The following is a 21,118-nucleotide window of genomic DNA, read 5'->3' as shown; positions in this document are numbered from 1 at the left end:
TTTTATTCTCATTACTCTAGGAGGTGGGTCAAAAAACATCTTGCTGTGATACGTGTCAAAGAGTGTTCTGCTTATGTTTTCCTCTAAGAGTTTTATAGTGTCTGGCCTTACATTTAGGTCTTTAATCCATTTTGAGTTTATTTTTGTGTATGGTGTTACGGGGTGTTCTAATTTCATTCTTTTACATGTAGCTGTCCAGGTTTCCCAGCACCACTTATTGAAGAGGCTGTCTTTGCTCCGTTGTATATTCTGGCCTCCTTTGTCATAGATTAGGTGACCATACGTGTGTGGGTTTTTCTCTGGGCTTTCTATCCTGTTCCATTGATCTATATTTTGTTTTTGTGCCAGTACCATACTATCTTGATTACTCTAGCTTTGTAGTATAGTCTGAAGTCAGGGAGCCAGATTCTTCCAGCTCCATTTTTGTCTCTCAAGATTGCTTTTGTTATTCGAGGTCTTTTGTGTTTCCATACGAATTGTAAAATTTTTTGTTCTAGTTCTGTGAAAAATGCCATTGGTAATTTGATAGGGATTGCATTGAATATGTAGATTGCTTTGGGTAGTATAGTCATTTTCACAATATTGATTCTTCCAATCCAAGAACATGGTATATCTCTCCATCCGTTTGTGTCATCTCTGATTTCTTTCATCAGTATCTTATAGTTTTCTGCGTACAGGTCTTTTGCCTCGTTAGATAGGTTTATTCCTAGGGATTTTATTCTTTTTGTTGCAGTGGTAAATGGGATTGTTTCCTTAATTTCTTTTTCTCATCTTTCATTGTTAGTGTATAGGAATACAAGAGATTACCGTATATTAATTTTGTATCCTGCAACTTTACTAAATTCATTGATTAGTTCTAGTAGTTTTCTGGTGGCATCTTTAGGATTTTCTATGTATAGTATCATGTGATCCACAAACAGTGACAGTTTTACTTCTTTGCCAATTTGGATTCCTTTTATTTCTTTTTCTTCTCTGATTGCCATGGCTAAGACTTCCAAAGCTATGTTAAATAATAGTGACAAGCGTGGGCACCCTTGTCTTATTCCTGATCTTAGTGGAAATGGTTTCAGTTTTTCACCATTGAGGATGATATTGGCTGTGGGTTTGTTGTATATGGACTTTATTATGTTGAGGTAGGTTCCCTCTATGTCCACTTTCTGGAGAGTTTTTATCATAAATGGGTGCTGAATTTTGTCGAAAGCTTTTTCTGCATGATTGTATGGTTTTTATTCTTCAACTTGTTAATATGGTGTATCACATTGATTGATTTGCGTATATTGAAGAATCCGTGCATCCCTGGGGTAAATCCCACTTGATCATGGTGTATGATCTTTTTAATGTGTTGTTGGATTCTGTTTGCTAGTATTTTGTTGAGGATATTTGCGCCTATGTTCATCAGTGATATTAGCCTGTAATTTTCTTTTTTTGTGATATCTTTGTCTGGTTTTGGTATCAGGGTGATGGTGGCCTCGTAGAATGAGTTTGGGAATGTTCCTCCCTTTGTAATTTTTTGGAAGAGTTTGAGAAGGATCTGTGTTAGGTGTTCTCTAAATATTTGATAGAATTCACCTGTGAAGGCATCTGGTCCTGGAATTTTGCTTGTTGGAAAATTTTTAATCACAGTTTCAATTTCATTACTTGTGGTTGGTCTGTTCATATTTTCTAATTCTTCCTGGTTCAGTCTTGGAAGCTTGTACTTTTCTAAGAATTTGTCCATTTCTTCCAGTTTGTCCATTTTATTGGCATATAGTTGCTTGTAGTAGTCTCATGATCCTTTGTATTTCTGCGGTGTCAGTTATAACTTCTCCTTTTTCACTTCTAATTTTATTGATTTGAGTCCTCTACCTTTTTTTCTTGATGAGTCTGGCTAAAGGTTTATCAATTTTGTTTATCTTCTCAAAGAACCAGCTTTTAGTTTTATTGATCTTTGCTAGTGTTTTTTTGTTTCTCTTTCATTTATTTCTGCTCTGATCTTTATGATTTCTTTCCTTCTACTGACTTTGGGTTTTGTTTGTTCTTCTTTCTCTGGTTCCTTTAGGTGTAAGATTAGATTGTTTTTTTGAGATTTTTCTTGTTTCTTGAGGTGAGATTGAATTACTATAAACTTCTCTCTTAGAACTGCTTTTGTTGCATCCCGTAGGTTTTGGGTCATTGTGTTTTCATTGTCATTTGTTTCTAGTTAGTTTCTTATTTCTTCTTTGATTTCTTCAGTGATTTCTTGGTTATTTAGTAGCATATTGTTTAGCCTGCATGTGTTTGTGTTTTGTACAGTTTTTTTCCTGTAATTGATTTCTAATCTCATAATGTTGTCGGAAAAAATGCTTGATACGATTTCAGTTTTCTTAAATTTACCGAGGCTTGGTTTGTGACCCAAGATGTGATCTATCCTGGAAAATGTTCTGTGTGCAGTTGAGAAGAAAGTGTATTCTGCTGGTTTTGGATGGAATGTCCTATAGATATTAATTAAGTCTATTGGTCTAATGTGTCGTTTAAGGCTTGTGTTTCCTTATTAATTTTCTGTCTGGATGATCTATCTGTTGGTGTAAGTGGGGTGTTAAAGTCCCCCACTATTACTGTGTTACTTTCGATTTCCCCTTTTATGGCTATTAGCATTTGCCTTATGTATTGAGGTGCTCCTCTGTTGGGTGTATAAATGTTTACAATTGTTATATCTTCTTCTTGGATTGATCCCTTGATCATTATGTAGTGTCCTTCGTTGTGTTTTGTGGGTTTTTCCTACTTTTTAATGGAATTGTTTTCATCTTATTAAATTTAGAGTTCTTTATATATTCTAAATACAAGTTCTTTCTCAGATGTATGTTTTAAAATCTTTTCTCCCAGCCTGTGGCTTCCCTTTTTATTTTCTTAATAGTGTCTTTGCAGAGCAAATATTTTTAAAGTTTTAATTATTAAATACTTATTATTTAATATATTTTTTTCAGTTCACATGTTTTTTTTTTTTAATTGTATTAAGAAACCTTTACCAAACTCAGGGTCTCTAAGATGTTCTCCTCTGTTTTCCTCCAGAAGTATTATAGTTTTAATGCTTATGTTTAGGTCTATGGTGCATTCTCAGTTACTACTTTTTGTGTATGATATAAGGGTCTCTTTTTTTTTTTGCACTATTTATTGCAAAGATTCCTTTCCCATATTTTCAGGATTTTGATTATGTTGAACTGTCTAATGACTGGACAGACAACATCCATGGATGATAGATTCTTGTTCATTGAAGTAATTTTTAATAATAGATCAGGCACTGAAAACACTTAAGATGTAGTTTATCCTTTTACATCTATATATCAACAAATACAAAATGAAAACATTTTCTTGAAGGGGCCCTTAAGTTTTTAGGGAGCTGTGACTCTTAATATTATCAAAACTCAACTTTATAGAATTTTCTTTCCTATTTTCTACTTCTTGGTTTGAAGAAAATTAACATTAGCCTTTGTAAAGATTTTTACAAAGCAGCACCCACTTTGGAGAGCACATCATGTTCTATGTGAGACAACAAGAACTTGAATTGACTGTTTATGCTGTAAAACCTGTGATTCTTGGTGAACCTATGGTACACCTGCCAGAGAACAATCACTGCTTTGCACTGATCAATTTCGGGCCTGAAAGAATCCTCTTCTCCCGTAACAGCACTGCCTCTGCAGGCTTCTAAGTAAGGCTGTTTCTTCTTCATGTACCACTTGGCTCAGCATGGTGCCTCCTCAGTGCTGCTTCCAGACCGTTCCCCTCACATCTTCCCTAACACCCCCCAATTTTGAGTCTTATGACATCATCCCTCTCGTTTGTCAGCAGCTTTGGATCCAGGCATCCTGCTGCTCTTTCCAGTACCACCCTTGCTGAAATTCCTGGGGACTTGGATATGGTCCTTCAGACCGTTGCCTGTCAACTCCTTGACTCATCTACTTTGGTCTCATCCTCTACCCAGTTTCAGCCACTCAATCTCGAGGTCATACCCCATGGCTTATCATCACCAGTAATCTGTGACCCTCTGTGGTCTCGATTTGCTCTCTCCCGCCGTCTGACCACTGCCTCCTGCCTTTCCATCTCCCTCTCTCTGGCCGCACATCTCCAGCCATCCTTCAGTTCTTGAGGGCAGGTGGGGTCTCAACACTGTCCTTCACCTTCCCCTCTTTCTTTCCTCTTATTCAGCTGAAATTCCGTGGTCAGTCATAATCACTCCCTGTGTACATTTTTAGCTTCTCTGCCCCTTTTTTATTTCTTTGTACTTTTTTAGCTAAACCACAACTTGGTTAAATCTAATATCCCACCAGTTCTGCGTCTCACCTGTGCGGCTGAACCGAGCTGGAAAGGACACAGACTTGCTGGTGCGTCTCATTTTACATTTCCCAGTGTGAACCCCTGGTCATCTGGTACTTCCCCAGCCCTCTCACTACCCCTCTTCCGGGTGACCGTCTCCCACTGTCCTTTCTGCAGACCTTCAGCACCACTTCCCCACTCTCTCCTCTGATTACCTTCCAAGGTAAGGGACTGCCTATTTCTGAGAAAGTTGAAACACAAGAGAATCTCTGTTGACTCCCCGACTACGTTTGCCCCCACCGGCATCAATGTGGCCACCTCGCTGCCCGTTACCACCTTCGAGCTGTGCTGGGGGCAGTCCTGTCGTAAAGTCAGCGGCTGCACGTTGCCTGTTGGGTCCTTTTGCCTCTCACCTACTCAAGATCTTTGCTTTACCAGTTCTCCCCTCTTTGCTGCACCCACGGCTTCGCCTGCTCTGCAGGGTCATATCCACTAGCAGGGAAGCAGGCTTATTTGTCTTTAAACAGACTTCTCAGGATCCCACTCCTGTCAGCCACTGCTCCCATTCTCCTGCCTGTGCAGCATCTGTCTCAGAGTTCTCCCCCACCCCCGCCCCCCTTAATTCCGTCACGGTTTCCCCACCATCATGTTAGAACTGCACTTGTTGCTGATGCTAATGCCCGTTCTCAGTCCTCGTCTGGACTGGCAGCGGCGTTCAAAGGACAGATGCTCATCTGCTTATTACTTCCATCTGACACTTAATAAGATTTGGCCTCCAGGATACTGTGACCTTCCAGGTTTCTCTCCTGTCTCATTGGATGATCTGCATTTCCTGTGCTGGTTTCGCTCTCCTGTGCTCCCTCCTAAGGATGCAGAGCTTAAGGACTCAGGCCTGGCCCCTCTTCTCTTTTGTTTGCGTTCACCCCCTCAGTGATTTCGTCTAGTCTCTTAGCCTTAAATAGCATCCCTATCCTAAGGACGCTCAGATTTTTATCTCCAGCGTGAACCTCTCCTCTGACGTCCAGACTTGTCTGATTGTCTACTTAGCATCTCCAGTTGGGTCTAAAAGACATCTCAGAGTCATTGTATCTAGAACTAAACCCTGTCTTCTGCTCAGACCCACTCAGTCAAAGTCTTCTCATTTCAGTTGTTGGCATTTCTGGCCTTGAGCTGCTCAGACCTTGAAACCTCTCTTTCTTTTTCTCCACATCCTGCATCCAACCCATCAGCAAACACTGAAGGCTACACTTTTAAAATATAGCTAAATCCAGCCTTTAGATCTAACTTCCAGATTACAGAGAAATACAGAGGACAGAGGAATAGGTTAAACTGAGTCACAAGGAAAGGATCAGGAAAATCCAGAAAGTGGGATATTTCACAGGACAGTTGACCTGGTCTCTTCAGCAAGTGAATGTCAAGAGAAGAAAGGAACGGGGTGGACTCTTCTAGATCACAGAGTCCAGAGAGAAAGACACTGACCAAACGCATCACGTGGTTCTTCTGGAAGACCTGCCGCGTGCAGAGCGTGGATGCCCCGGAGGACGTCATGCTACGTGAGAAAGCCAGTCCCAGGGGGCAGACTGCTCCACTCCACTTCTGGGAGGTGTCTGAAGTGGTCAGACTCATGGAAGCAGAGTGAAGTGGTGGCTGCCAGGGACTGGGATTTGGGGGAAACGGGAGTTGCTGTTCAACAGGTATAAAGTTTCAGTTGCATGAGATGCATAAGCCCTTAAGGCCTGCTGTGCAGCGCTGTGCTTGTGGTTAATAGCACTGTACTCTGATCTTGAATGTCTCTTGAGAGGGCAGAGGTCACGTTAAGTGTTTTTACCACAGTTTCAAAAACAAAACCAAATGCAATGCATGAAGCTTGGATCTTGTGTGAACAAAGACATTTCAAGGATGTAATGGAGGAAATTTGAATATAGATTGAGTATTAGGTGGTATTCTGGGAGTGTTTCTTTGTTATGTTGGGTGTAGTATCAGAACCATGGTTAGTAAGGCACAGGAAAGCGCCTTACTTATTACAGATGTATAGTGGAATTTTTAGGAGTAAAAAAGTTTTATGATAAAAATTATTACCTTTACTGCTACCATATTGGTCTGGCTGCCATCATCTCTTGCCCATATCATGTTGGTAACTTCCTGACTAGTGTCGGTGTTTCTGTAGTTGCCTGCCCCAGAGTCTCGTGTGAACCCAGCAGCCACAGTGAGGTTTTCAGCTTAGAGCCCTACACTGGTGCCCCATTTCACTCAGGGTAAAAGCCAAAGGACTCACAGTGATGTATCAGAGCCCAAGTGACCTGAGCCCTTGGTACCACTCAGACTGCATTCCATTTTTTTTTTAACATCTTTATTGGAGTATAATTGCTTTACAATGGTGTGTCAGTTTCTGCTTTGTAACAAAGTGAATCAGTTATACACATACGTATGTTCCCGTATCTCTTCCCTCTTGAACTCTGACCTCATTTTCTGGCGTTCTTTCCCACAGCAGCGCCCTGCTCGTCCTCACACGCCTTCTGCTGGGGGCATCGTGCGTGGCCCGTCCCTCTGCCTCGGATGTTTATCAGTCAGATGTCCACATGCTGCCCTTCCTCACCAGCTGCCAGTCCCCACTGAGAGCTGTCTGCCTCTCCACCTAGCCCACCCTGACCACCTGTTCAGTATCGCCACCGCCCTTACCTCCCAGAGCCCCTTGTCCTGCTCTAGAGTAGGTGTTCTGTAAATGCTAGCTAAATGAATGAATATGGAATTATGAACTTGGAAATGAAAAGAAAGCAACTTTTATCTTCTTTTATCCTTTATCTCCAAGAAGAGTTCACCACTCTGTCATTTTCCATCAACAGTTTCCCTGATACCAACTCGATGTTCTGACACCAGCTTCCTGAGGTAGCTCAGACCCCACAAGTTAAGGTCACAGTCCTTTGATTCTGACACTCGGGGCAGACTCGGCAGTTAAGGCCCCAGTCCCACAAGACTGTCCCCGCTGCAGACGCCAGGTAGATATGGATGGGGTCCTTGGGGCACCCACACTTCTGCCCAGCCAACTGCAAATGCAGGAGTTCCCATGAACCCCCTCAGGTTTGATATTTGCGAGAATGACACAAAACTCAGGGAAGCTCTATACTTATGATTACATTTTTATTGTACAGGATCCAACTCAGGAACAGCCAAATGAAGGAGATGCACAGGGATGTGTGGGGTAGAGGCAGCGCAGAGCTCTGGGACCCCGCAAGCCCACTGCCTTCCCAGCACAGTGATGTGCTCACCCACCCCGAAGTTCTGAACCCTGTTGTTTAGGGTTTTATTGGGGGGTTTCACTGAAGAGACATGAGTGAAGTCGTTAGCCATGTGTTTGAACTCCGCCGCCAGTCCCTTCCTGGAGGTCAGGGGGTGGGGCTGAAAATTCCTCTGGGACCAGCCCTCGTCCTGAAGCTGTCTGCGGGTCCCACAGTGAATCACCCTGTTAGCATAAGCTCCGGTGTGGCTGGAAAGAGCTCATGATGAGTTATAAAAGACACCCCATCACTCAGGAAATTCTCAGGGTTTTAGGAGCTCAGCGCCAGGATCCAGGGACAGAGGGCAAATACATTTTTTATTCTGCCGCAACTGCATATTGATTGAAAGAGCAAGATCAGAAGTAGTAAGTTGTGCCTCTAAGTGCCATTAAGTTTTATTTTCAGAGTTCAAGAAAGAGGGAAAAAGAAAGTAGATGAGACCAAAAGAGGTAAAATGAAGGCCAAGCTGCGGACAGTGGTGGAATGCCTCTTTTTATTTATGGGACCTGATTGCCTGCCCTTTGTTTAGAGCCTGTGCCTCTGCGCCTCTGTTGCTCTTTCTAACACTGCAGGGGCTAAAGCATAATTTGCTTTATTTTTGTTGTCATCAAGTATGCGAAATATAAATGTCATAGCCAACTCTTCAATATCCATTTTGTGGCAGGGGACTAAAATGATTGTTTTAGGTAATGAAAAGATGATTAGAAAATAAACCTAAGAGGGACTTCCCTGGCAGTCCGGTGGTTAAGACTCCGAGCTTCCATTGCAGGGGGCACGGGTTTGATCCCTGGTCAGGGAACTAAGATCCCGCATGCTGCACAGCGCGGACAAAAGAAAAAGGAAAATAGACCTAAGAATTAACATATCTATTTTAAAAAATAGTAACATTTGCTAATAAAAATGTCATATTAAGAAATTGAGTCAAAATACAGTGTTTGTTTCGGACCCCATCTTAATTTGGGGGACTTCAATAAGAATATTATGGTACTTAAATAATTTAAGCAGTAGAAATAAAATTTAATTTTTTGGTTTCTGTGGAAGCAGTTGACTGCAGGATGACAGTGTATTCCTGGAATTATGTTACGGATTAAAATTAATGGGCTTTTCCTTTAGCTTAAGCTATGACTGGTGCATAAGTTACAGCCGAATAGATGTGTTACTGGGAAAGTCGAGGAAATGGCTTCATATGTTTTGTGGCTGGTTTGTGTCATTTCCTTAACAGGAGTCAGGACATAGTAAGACGCTAAAGATGGTTTCTGGCTCATGAAGAACATTCCCAGTAAGATTATCCCTTGTCATTTACATATCTGTGCAGAACTATAATCTGTTAATATTTTGGAGAAAATCACCTTTATGCTGTTTGATCCTAGCCTGAGAACGTTTATTAAGGGGTACTTAGAAAACATTGCTGAAATTGTAAACTACTTAGCGAAATAGAGTTATGGCTAGATGCCTGCATATTTGAGTCAAGTTCATGACTAGGAAAAGTATTGAATGGAAGAATGCTGTGGACTACTATTTTTTTTTTTAATTGAAGTATAGTTGATTTACAGTGTTGTGTTAATTACTGCTGTACAGCAAAGTGATCCAGTTATACATATATATATATATATATATATACATACTTTTTTTAAGATATTCTTTTCCATTATGGTTCATTAGGTGATATTGAATATAGTTCACTATGCTATACAGTAGCACCTTGTTGTCGATCCATTCTATGTATAAAAGCTTACATCTGCTAATCTCAACCTCCCACTCCATCCCTCCCTCAACCGCCTCCCCCTTGGCAACCACCAGTCTGTTCTCTATGTCTGTGAGTCTGTTCTGTTTCATAGATAGGTTAATTTGTGTCATAGTTTAGATTTGTGGACTACTATTCTTGCTGTGTTCCGCCCAAGTAGCAGATTGGAAGCTTATTAAATAAAAGTGCTATCACCTTCCAAATGTATTTCAGTGCACAGGTATCAATGAGAACTGCTGTGCGTCGGACGTGAAGTGCTGGGCAGACAGTGGTGAATGAGACAGACACCTGCCCTTGTTGACCATAGAACATCTTGAACGATGTGGGTCTTTGTTCTCTGTGAGTAGACGGCTGAGCAGGAAGGAGAGAATTAGCCACAGGACCTTGGTGGTGTTTGCTAGGACCAGTTTCGTGTTGAACTCTGCTGATCTCTTGTAACAAAAGCGACAGTACCATCAACTCTGCCACTTAACGGTGTGATTGAACTTGGGGAAATTACTTAACTTCTGAGTCTGATATTGCTCAGCGTACCATGGGGACAGTGATACCTTCCTGGCAGTGTCACTGTGAACGCAGAGTGCCTGGCTCCATGGTTGGCAGGTTACTGGTGCTGAGTACATGGTGGTAATGGCTGTCTTTTGTCGTCTTACCGTCCAGCTCAGGCACATTCTGAGGCTTTGATGTGGTCATCTTTTAGGCAAGAAGCAAACTGTATCATAGTGATTGGTTTGAAATACTTTATTCAGATTTTTCTGAGTTCTTTGATTCATAAGAAGTGTTGCTCTAAGTTGTAAATGAAGTATCCCATAATCTTGGAGTTCTCAGAGTATATAATTTTAGACATTTTAATTTTTTTTTAAAATAAATTTATTTTTTTATTTTTGGCTGCATTGGGTCTTCGTTGCTGCGCACAGGCTTTCTCTAGTTGCGGCGAGTGGGGGGCTACTCTTCATTGCGGTGCACGGGCTTCTCATTGCGGTGGCTTCTCTTACTGCGGAGCACAGGCTGTAGGCGTGCAGGCTTCAGTAGTTGTGGCATGTGGGCTCAGTAGTTGTAGCTCGCGGGTTGTAGAGCACAGGCTCAGTAGTTGTGACGCACAGGGTTGCTTAGTTGCTCCGCGGCATGTGGAATGTTCCCGGACCAGGGCTTGAACCCATGTCCCCTGCATTGGCAGGCAGATTCTTAACCACTGCGCCACCAGGGAAGCCCTCTTAGACATTTTAAAGCATTCTTGTTTATAAGTTAAGGGGTTTCCTGTTGAAATATAAGTATCTTTCAGCTGTGTGGCCTTGAATTTCCACTTAGCTAGTAAGTTCAGTGCCTTTGGCTTTGGGTAATCATCACCCATTTAGCACCAGACTCACAGATTGCCCTACTTATGATTGTCATTTTTGATTGGAAAGACTATTACTTGATTGGCAATGATTATGATTTTTAGATTACAGTTTTTTTGATTATTAAAAATATGGAATATTTTCTACTTTCTGAGCTATTTTTATAACAATTCTTTAATATCTCAGTAGAATTCACTTAAGTTGTTTTTCTTTGCATTATCTATTTTCACAAGAGGTTTTAAGCAAAGAGGACACTTTTGGGGGGTTCTCTGCCCAGTTTACAGGAGTCCCTTTCTCTGAAACCTGAAGTTGTGGGTGTCCTACTTGTGGCTCTCCATCCTTTTGGTCACATACAATTGGACTAGGGATGAAAAACAGACTCTAGCTGTATTATTTGGAGTTTCCTGGGAATTTAGAATTGGGATTGAGTGATGGCTGGTCTTCAAAACTATCTTCTTGAACTGGCATGGTGAAGACTTGGAGTGTGTGTGTGGCTCTCTTCAGCGTTGTGTGGAGAAACAGAAAAAGTTGGTCTTCAGAGAGAAAACAAATAGATGGGCAGAAGCAAAGGTGAAAGTCAGAAGGGGAGTACTGTCTGGATTCTTAACAGCTTTCCAGATCCTTATTTCACTACTCAAGGAGGCCCAGCTATCTTTATGTACCATAACATACATCAGTGGTCTTCCAGTAAGTTCCCTTTTTTTGCACAGTTTTGCTCAAATTAGTTTCTCTGACTTAACAACAAAAGAACCTTGACTAAAGAAGCTAGATGAAGCTTAAAACAAAAATGGATGGGTATGAATATCTACATGCAGAAGGAGGAAGTTAGACCCTTTACGTACACTATGCACATGGATCATAACTTCAATTTAAAACTAAAGCTGTGAGAATCTTAGAAGAAAACATAGAAGTAAATCTTCCTGACCTTGGATTAGGCAAAACCTTCTTAGATATAATACCAACAGCAAAAGATAGATAAATTGAACGTTATCAAAAATTAAAAACCATTGTGCTGCAAATTATGCCATCAAGAAAGTGAAAAGATAACTCACAGAATGTGCGAAATTATTTACACATCTTATATCTGATAAGGGGCTTTTACCCTGAATACTAAAAACAAAAAAAAAAACAAACCAAAAAAAAAAAACCTCTCACAACTCAATAATAAAAAGACAATTCAGTTGTTTAACAGGAAAGACTGAATAGACTTGTCCATAGGGGATATACAGGTGGCCAATAAGCACATGAAAAGATGCTCAACGTTGTTAGTCATTAAGGAAGTGCAAATCAAAACCACAGTGAGAGGGACTTCCCTGGTGGCACAGTGGTTAAGAATCCGCCTGCCAACACAGGGGACACGGGTTCAAGCCCTGGTCTGGGAAGATCCCACATGCCACGGAGCAACTAAGCCCGTGCACCACAACTGCTGAGCCCGTGCGCCACAACTACTGAAGCCCGCACGCCTAGAGCCCATGCTCCGCAACAAGAGCAGCCAATGCAATGAGAGGCCCACTCGCCGCAACTAGAGAAAGCCCGCACGCAGCAATGAAGACCCAACACAGCCAAAAATTAAAAAAAATAATAAAAATAAATGAATTATAAAAATTTTTTTTAAAAAACACAGTGAGATAATATAATACTTCACACCCACTAGGATGAGCATAACTTTTTAGAGAGATAATAACAAATGTTGACAGGCTGTGGAAAAATTGGAACTGACGTGTTGCTAGCAGGAATGTAAAATGGTACAGCTGCTTTGGAAAACAGTTTGGTCACACTTCAGATGTTAAACAGAGTTATTATGGGACCGAGCAATTCCACTCCTAGGAACATACCCACATGAAGCATGTATATCAGCTGATGAATAGATAAACAAAATGTAGTGTATCCATAAATGGAATGTTTTTGAGCCATAAAAAGGAATGAAGTGGTGACACGTCCTACAACATGGATGAACCTTAAAAGCATGCTGAGTGAAAGAAGCCAGACACAAAAGACCCCACACAGTGTATAATTTCATTTATATGAAATGTACAAAATAGGCAAGCCCATGAAAACAGAAAGTAGATTAGTAATTTCTAGGGGCTGGAGAGAGGGAAATGGGAGTCACAGCCAGTGGATACAGGATTTCTTTGGGGAAGGTGGAAAGGTTCTAAAATTAGATTGTGGTGATGTGAATGTACTAAAATCCATTGCATTGTGTATTTCAAATGGGTGAGTTGTATGGTATGTGAATTATATCTCAATTTTTAAAAATTTAAGAGTAGAGAAATAGACAATAAAGTTAACATGTTAACTTGGATACAGGCTTCAAAAATAATCCTAATAGATTTCTACAGAGAAAACTTAGCTGTAACTTTTTTCGTAAATACTTATGCCTTGGGACTTCCCTGTTGGCACAGTGGTTAAGAATCCACCAGCCAATGCAGGGGACACGGGTTCAATCCCTGGCCCGGGAGGATCCCACATGCCACAGAGCAACTAAGCCCGTGCACCATAATCACTGAGCCTGTGCTCTAAAGCCCGCAAGCCACAACTACTGAGCCCGCGAGCCACAACTACTGAAGCCCACACACCTAGATCCCATGCTCTGCAACAAGAGAAGACACTGCAACGAGAAGCCTGTGCACTGCAACGAAGAGTAGCCCCTCTCGCTGCAACTAGAGAAAGCCTGCGCGCAGCAACGATGACCCAACACAGCCATTAATTAATTAATCAAGCAATTAATTTAAAAAATTCTACCAAAAAATTCTTATGCCTAAATATGTATATTTTTCTTAATAATAAATTTTTAAAATTCTACATAGCAGGTTACTTTATTTAAAGATAATTTGACCAAAATTTAGTAGCGGTTGTATTTATCAGTCTGAGTGACAGTGTAAGTTGAAATGTAGATTTTTTTTTTCCCCTAACATATTTCCCTTGTTGCCATTATGTTTTCTGAGTGAACGGAGATTGTTGTGTAATGAAAAGATCTTTGGATTTGGCACTTGCTGGAGCAGGACAGAGGTGTTCAGTCTGTGGTCTTGAACAAATAATTTAATTTTTTAGAGCATCGATTTCAGGAACTTTAAAGCGACTATCATACCAAGATAAAACCTTTTTTTTTTTTTCTTTCTCGTGTTTATAGAAGTTTTGGAGGTTTTCCTAAGAAAAATAAGCATAAGTATATTCAGCATCTATCCTTGTTTCAGTTTGTTTGTCCACACCAGTGTTATCTTAGATTTAGGGCTTCTGCAAACAGAAATGGTATCCAACTTTGTCTAATGTCTAGTATTACATAAACAGGTTCTCTGTTTATATTATTTAAAGAAACTGAAATTTTAATAACATTATTGGTGACCTTTGAAGTAGTAGGTGATGGAAGTCATTGAAATATTAACTGAAAAGCTTATTTTAACCTTCTTCCTAATATACGTCTTTTGCCTTTATAAAACAATTGTCATTGATTTTGACTGTTTTTAGATATTAGCATGGTATCTACTAATTGTGTTAATTCCAGATTAGTGTATAATTTGAAAAACATGTATTAATTGTATGTTATCACTTTTCACCTTTTAGCTTGCTTTTGATAAAATTATGTTTTTTAATGAGTGATAACAGTTGATTTTAGAGATTTCTACTGTAATTGCATTCGATCTCATGTACATGTATTATTTTGTGGCTCATGTGTGTCAAATACCTTTTTTTGTTGCAGTTAAGTGATAATACAGGATGGGTTTCAATTGTGTGTGTGTGTTTGGTTTTGTTTTAGCTTGAAAGCTACATGATATTAACATGCTAGCTTTTTCTTATTTGCAGAGATCCTGCATATTTTGATGAAAATTGGCTAAACAGAATTAAAACTGAAGTAGGAGATAATTGGAGGCTAAAGGTATTTTCTTTTTATTTTCCTATTTGTTAATTAACCTTTTACTTGGGTGTATATAATACTTGTTGACTTTTGCTCTGATGCGTCTAGTGAGCTTTAGAAACTTAGATAGCCTTTGGTGAAATAATCTAGAATTGAAGATTGGGGTAACCTGGAATTGCTCACCAAGATATAGTATGAGTCGGTAAAGCATAGTGACTGAGGGCTCGGGCTTCAGAGCCAGACTGCCTGTGTCCACATCCCAGCCCAGCCGCTCACAGCCGCTGGGAAAGTCTTTAACCTTTCAGTGCCTGAGTTTTCCCGTTTGTAAAATGGGGATTGTGATAGGGTCTACCTCACAGAGATAAATGAATTAATACATATAATGTACTTAGGACAGTAATGTTAGTTGCTAGTGTTGTTATTAATAATGAGAAAATACTGATCATTATTAACTGTGTCCAGAACACTCAGAGAATGGATTATTTTTATTTCCTTCCTAGTAGCCTTATTTTTCGGTATTGCTCAAGCATCTTTGATGGAAACCCACAGTGAGAAACACAGTTTACACTGCAGCCTCCCACCCGCCTAACTGCACGTTCCTGAATAGTTGAATACGTTTTTAACCTTACTTAATGCAGTAATGTTTTTAGTTTAGTTTTTGAAATATAGATTGCAACCCATCTCTAAATTATTTTTTTAACTTTATAGTTTGAAACGATTATAGATTCACAGGGGTTGGGAAAAGAAATGTACAGAGAAGTTCCACATACCTTTCCCCTCGTTTCTCCAGGGCTAACATCTTGTGTGACTGTAATGCAGTAGCAAACCTGGGGAACTGACGTGGATACGATCCACAGCGTGTTCACAGTTCAGTCGTTCTGCACACACTCTTCTGTGTGTGTGCGCCGCTCTGTGTGGCCCTGTCAGCGTGTAGACTCACATAACAGCGATGCAGGCTGCCCCATCCCTGCCAGGTGTCCGGTGGTGCCTCTATCCCATCAACCACACCACCCTCACCCGAACCCCTGGCCACCGCTGACTTGTTCTCCATCTCTATAGTTTCTTTACACCACCTTGATCTGTGGTCATGACTGGCAGCTTGGAAAACTCTGGAGCCATTTATTTTTAATACACATTGGTAGGGACTCCGAAGTGCGAGTGTGTGAGCGTGTGAAACCCCTGGACTTAAGATGAGCTAAGCGTGGTTTGTCTTTATATTTCCCCATAAAACACATGTTTGAGGAAAATATTTATTCACTGACTAGATACTGGGTCTGCCAAAATCTAATTCCTCCTTTTCACTAAGCTAGAGTGAATGGATGCTATTTAATTTCTAAATAACTTTTCAAGAATAGGCAATTAAAGTGATGGCTTTTTAACGTTATAACCTGTTTAAAGTCTTGCTGCTAAATCAGCTTATGTTTGCTGCTGCTTCACAAGAGGGAGTTGCGTGTCCCACGCCCGTGCACACAGTGTGCGCGTAAATCCACACGGTCTTCAGTGTCACTAGGGTGGCAAAGGCAGTAACAGAGAGAAAGCGAAATGTTTATTGTACTCTTAATATTCTGAACTGAAAGTAACCATTCCGATTTGTATTCCTATTCTCTATATTTTATCCTATATTATGTTTCTTCAATTATATTTCTTCAATTTTAAGATTGATTTTAAGATACCATTGATTAATTATAAGATTTGTAGCTTTTTTCAGTGGAGAATAAACTACCATTTTAAGTGAAAACATTGATTTTTAAGACTTTCTAATTTAAAATGTTATAATACGAAAAATTGAACACCCTAGAACCAGAGAAAGTGTATTATATATTTTCCGTGTCTCCAAATTTTTAGGCATACAAAACATGTTAGTTTTATTTATGAGATTCTTTTTTTTTTTTAATATGAAGTTTTCAGTTTATTTTCTCCCTTAAAAATAAGTATGTCTTCGATTAACCACTGGATCCCCCTGCTGTGGAATCTTTTATTTGATAGCTATCACTCCTACAGTCTTCTGTCCTAGGACATCTTCAACTATGAGCATCTACCTGGGGACAGCCAGGTAGATGATCAACAGCATCATATCGTGTGTGCATATGACTTAACGCAAATTCAGCCAGATGAGTTGGGTCAAAAAAAAAAAGGGAAGAAAATAAGTTTACAGTAAATAGTGCAGGTAATTCTGCCCGTGATTTCACCCAGGTAACATGACCAGGAGCCTGCGCTCTGGAGTTGAGTGAGTGTTGGTCCCTCATCCTGTCTTGTTACTGGGATGCTTTTTATAGCACAAGTATCTTGGCAATGCTGAGCGTTATACTAACATTTAAAGATGTAGTAGTATTTTTTTAACCTTATGGCTCCTAAATATTTACTTGGTCTCAGCTGAAGGAAAACACTTTTCTGACCATGGAGGAATTTGGAGACATTCCTTCATAGGTGACTACCTGATTTGTAGGTTGTGTTAGGAGATATCCAAGGGTAATTTTGACTGTAATTTTTGTTTAATGCTCTAAATTTAGAACTTACCCTCTATGTAAGATGCAACTCTACTTTTCTGGGTAAAACAGCACTGAGCTCAAGTCTTCACTAAGGATGATACCTTTTTTTTTCCATGCAGAAGATCTACATAATTTAATCTTACTGTTAGGTCTTGTTCAGTTACCTTCGAATTTTTGTCAGCGTGGTTAGAACATTGAAAATTTGACATAATTGGATACTTAACTTGCTTTATAAATCTCTTAGATCAAATAAATTAAGCCACTGATAGTCTTTTTTATGATAGTAATTCAAATGTACTGTTGAATTTTATTTTTTATGTTTACTTTATGGTTAACAAGAATGATTAGTTGGTTCAGAAATTTTTTAGGTTAAACTATATTTTCATCTGTGATTGCCTTTTACCCAGTTGTTTTCTCTCTCTTTAAACAGATAAGCAATTTAAAGAAAATTTTGAAAGGAATCCTGGATTACAATCATGAGGTAAGGAGTTTTTATCATTCTGCTTGGAAGTATTACTGTAGGACAGTTTAATCTTACAATATTTTACAGTAGTTTCAAGTAAAGGAAATATTACCTTAATAATCAGCTTTGTCTTCCATTGTATGGTCTCTAAGATGTTGGTTCAAAAAGCTGGTTCACCAGCTATTAGATGTTTACTAGATAATCTTTTTCACTATAATATGGATAGTTTGTGAGTGGTTACTCATTTATGTTAAACTTTCCCTTCTGCTGTCCATTAACTCTCTCCTTTCTTCCCTTACTCGTGAAGGTGGTTTAGAGTCCATGCATAGTTACTAACAAGTCCTGTGCCTACTTCCATTTTATTCCTTGGCAAACCCCTACCCCTAGATTAACTCAGTTTATCCTCTGAGTCTGCATCAGAACGGTCAGGATATCGCTGGGGAAAAAAATCAGGCAGTGGAGCTAGTTTTACTTTAAATTTCATGATCACAGATACCAAGTGGACACAACATAGCCTAGAAACACCTGTGTTATTTCCTTACTGTTTTTTCCCAACAAGCTTACATGCATTTAAACCTACATCTGTACTTATGTTATCTGTCTTCACCTCAGTATGTGACTCTGCCGTCCGCCCTACTATTCAAGTCCAGAGCCTACAGATCATCCTGCAGTCCTTCCTTCATTTGATATCATCAGCAAGACCTATAGTTAAATCTCCAAAATACAGTTTTCTCTGTTTCTGCTGCCACCACCCTGTACCGAGCCATCACCAGCTTTTGCTTAGATAACTCGCGGAGTGTGCCCTGATTTCACTTCTGCCCCACTACAATCTATTCTCCACTCTCAAGCCAGGATGAGTTTTAAAAAGCAGAATTTATGTCACTCTCATCCTCCAAGTCATCTTCCATGGTTTCCTGTCGCATCGAGAATCAGATCCATACTTCTTACCAGGAGCCACCGGATGCCACATGACCCTTCTCACCTCCTCTTTCCCTGCTCTTTCCTTACCCGTCACACTACAGCCACATTCATCCTGCTTCTGTGCTTTTAGGATCTTCTTTTTTCACTGTAGGGTTATCAGACAGAAACCTACCCGTTTGTCTAAATGTGTCATTTCATTTGGGGCCAGTTTCCCCATGAAGGAAGCCTCCATTCTCTTTCCTTATGTGGGTGTCTTGTTATCAGTATTTTAGAGTCAAATGGAGTGAAGGTGGCCAGGGGAGTCTTCCTGTTGTGGGCATGAACCTATACTTAACTTCTGCTCTTTCTGGTGCCCCCTGGTTCAGAAGCTCTCAGGCTCTACTTCTCTGGAGAGTGCACATCCAGTCTTTCTGGGGGAGGTGGAGGGGTCAGTAGTACTCAGTTTCTTTGCTCAGCGTGCATACCACATACCAGATGAGGGACTAAGTTGTTGTGACTCAGGATCGTTATAATTTATGTATGGGAGGTATAAGTAGAAACTGGGCGTGAGATTGGCTTAACTGCTCTGCTCTTAACAGTGAGTTTCTGACAAACTAATCTCTATCAAGTATTTTATTTGGTCATATAGATGTAAATGCAATTCTCATGTTTTTATCTCTGTCCAGATTTTAGGGCAGCAAATTAATGACTTTACTCTCCCTGATGTGAACCTTATTGGGGAGCATTCTGATGCCGCAGAGCTGGGAAGGATGCTCCAACTCATTTTAGGCTGTGCTGTGAACTGTGAACAGAAGCAAGGTAATTTATTTGATGTTAGTGTATGCATGTAAAATAGTTAAGTAAAGTAATACACGTTGTATATTTTATATATAAATCACATGTACAAACAACAACATCTTAAGGCCACCCACAAAGTATGCCATTTTCTGTGATGTTGCTGGTAATCTGTTTTCAAGCTGAAAAGGTTTTACAGGTTAGAATAAATTTGATTATGATGATGTTCTTCCCCTTTCTGCAAGACTGCATAATTCTTTGAGTAGATTATTTTTAACTACACTGAATGTAATGAAATTTACTGTTAACTGGACAAGGTCCAGCCAAATTAATTAATAATAGTCAATTCAGCTATAGGAGTGTAAAGTTCGATATTTTAGATTGCAAGTGCAAAGGGTTTACTTCATAAACATTTACTGAATTCATGCATCATGCCGGGGCTTGGAACACAGTGTCAGACAAAACCAATATAGTACCTGCCCTCACGGAACTTGCAGTTGAGTGGGGTGGGCATTTCTAAGTAGAACGCTTGGCTTTAAAAGGCAGATGAAAAATTATTTAATGTAGTTCATTGAATTCAGATAAGAATTTCTTTTGTATTTATTCTGTTAGGAGATTCATCAGCTCTTGGAGATGTATAGCTGTTAAGAGTTGGCTAATTATTTATTACAGGGTGTGAATAGGAGAAGGCAAGGATGTTACCTATACCGGTCGTTCTATGGGAAGACAATCAAAATATTTGTTGAGCTTCTCACACAGACCAAGTGTTCTCTGTAACACCTGGCTTGAGGTTTTCCCTCAAAATTACATAAATGATGAAAAATTTGAACAGGATTTTAACCTCTCACTGTCCAGAGGGCATGCTCTGGTCTCAGGAACACAGCAGAGAGCTTGGATCAAATGCACTTCTGAGTTGCCGAGTGTTACCTGTCACTGCCCTGGGGGCCCGGCCTGTTTCCTCGTCTGCAGAGGGGGGGCACGACAGCTGGTCGTCGTGAGGAGTCAGTGAAACGGTGTGTGTGTTTGCTTCGCAACCCGTAGCGCACCGCAGACACAAGGGCTCTGTGTTTAGAGGCTGTTTCTCAGTTCCTAGAAGTGAGGCGTTGGCTCAGCATGCATTTCTCTTGGCTATCTGACTTGTCAAATTGGGGCACGTAAGTGGTGGTGTATTTGAAAAAGCAGAGATTAGCAGTAAAAACGCACTAAAAATAATATTTACCGAGTTCTCCCTCCTGCCTGGTTAACAGAACAAACAGCACTTTTTACAAATTGGGAAACTGAGACTCCTGAGTATTGTTTGACTTGCCCAAGATCTCTTGCTCGTGAGAGGCTAGCGAGGACAAAAACACGTGTCTCCCACATTAGAACTAAATGCTCTTTGTACTGAGCTGAGCTGTAGGCTTTGGACCTAGACGCTCATTTTGCAGGACAGACTCCCTGGCGTAGCCTAGCTCATTCTCCACTGCCTCCTGGATCTGCCAGTAATCATACGTACTTGGATTTTGGACTTTTAAGATTTAACTTTTTTTTTTTAACTTTTCAAAACTAGTACATTAACGTGGTTCTCATCATCATTTTATCATCCAGCATTTTACGGTGTTCGCGGGGAAGGGCCTTGACGTGGCAACACCGCTTCTTAACTAACGCTTCCCCTCTCACACCTGACTAACCTCCGCCCCCTGTCCCCCGTCACACCCTTCACACCCACGGGGCTGTCGTCCGTCTTCCTCCCATGACTGGGCCACTGCCTCTCCCCACCATGTTCACAGTCTTTCATTCCGATCCCGGCTGTGCCAGCTGCTCTGTAGCCTGGGAATTCTGTGCTTGGTGTCTTGTACCCAACGCTCGTAGGACGCTCCTCACTAACAAACCAAACAAACAAAAAGTTCAGCTCAGACTAAAGGGATTCTTTTTTTTTTTTAAACCGGAAAGTGGTTAAGTTATGATGCACAGTATTCCTACTTTGGGCCTAAGAACGATGCCTGTGGTTTAAGTG

The 21,118-nt window shown here is 40.4% G+C and overlaps 1 protein-coding gene across 2 annotated transcripts in view; it reads left to right on the top strand.

Annotated features, from left to right (window-relative positions):
- The window catches only part of HOOK3 (hook microtubule tethering protein 3), a 98,634-nt gene that overhangs the window by 14,478 nt on the left and 63,038 nt on the right, over positions 1–21,118 (top strand). For both annotated transcript variants that reach the window (XM_029226274.1, XM_029226275.1), the window contains exons 3-5: positions 14,424–14,496; positions 17,395–17,445; positions 19,014–19,146. In XM_029226274.1, the coding sequence (XP_029082107.1) occupies positions 14,424–14,496; positions 17,395–17,445; positions 19,014–19,146 (257 nt within the window). The remainder of the gene's footprint in view (positions 1–14,423; positions 14,497–17,394; positions 17,446–19,013; positions 19,147–21,118) is intronic.

This window comes from Monodon monoceros, unplaced genomic scaffold (assembly GCF_005190385.1).
Source record: "Monodon monoceros isolate NGI ecotype Baffin Bay Population unplaced genomic scaffold, NGI_Narwhal_1 Super_Scaffold_17, whole genome shotgun sequence".
Taxonomy (NCBI): domain Eukaryota; kingdom Metazoa; phylum Chordata; class Mammalia; order Artiodactyla; family Monodontidae; genus Monodon; species Monodon monoceros.
Note: the sequence above shows the minus strand (reverse complement) of the source record. Positions and strands in the feature narration are given on the sequence as shown.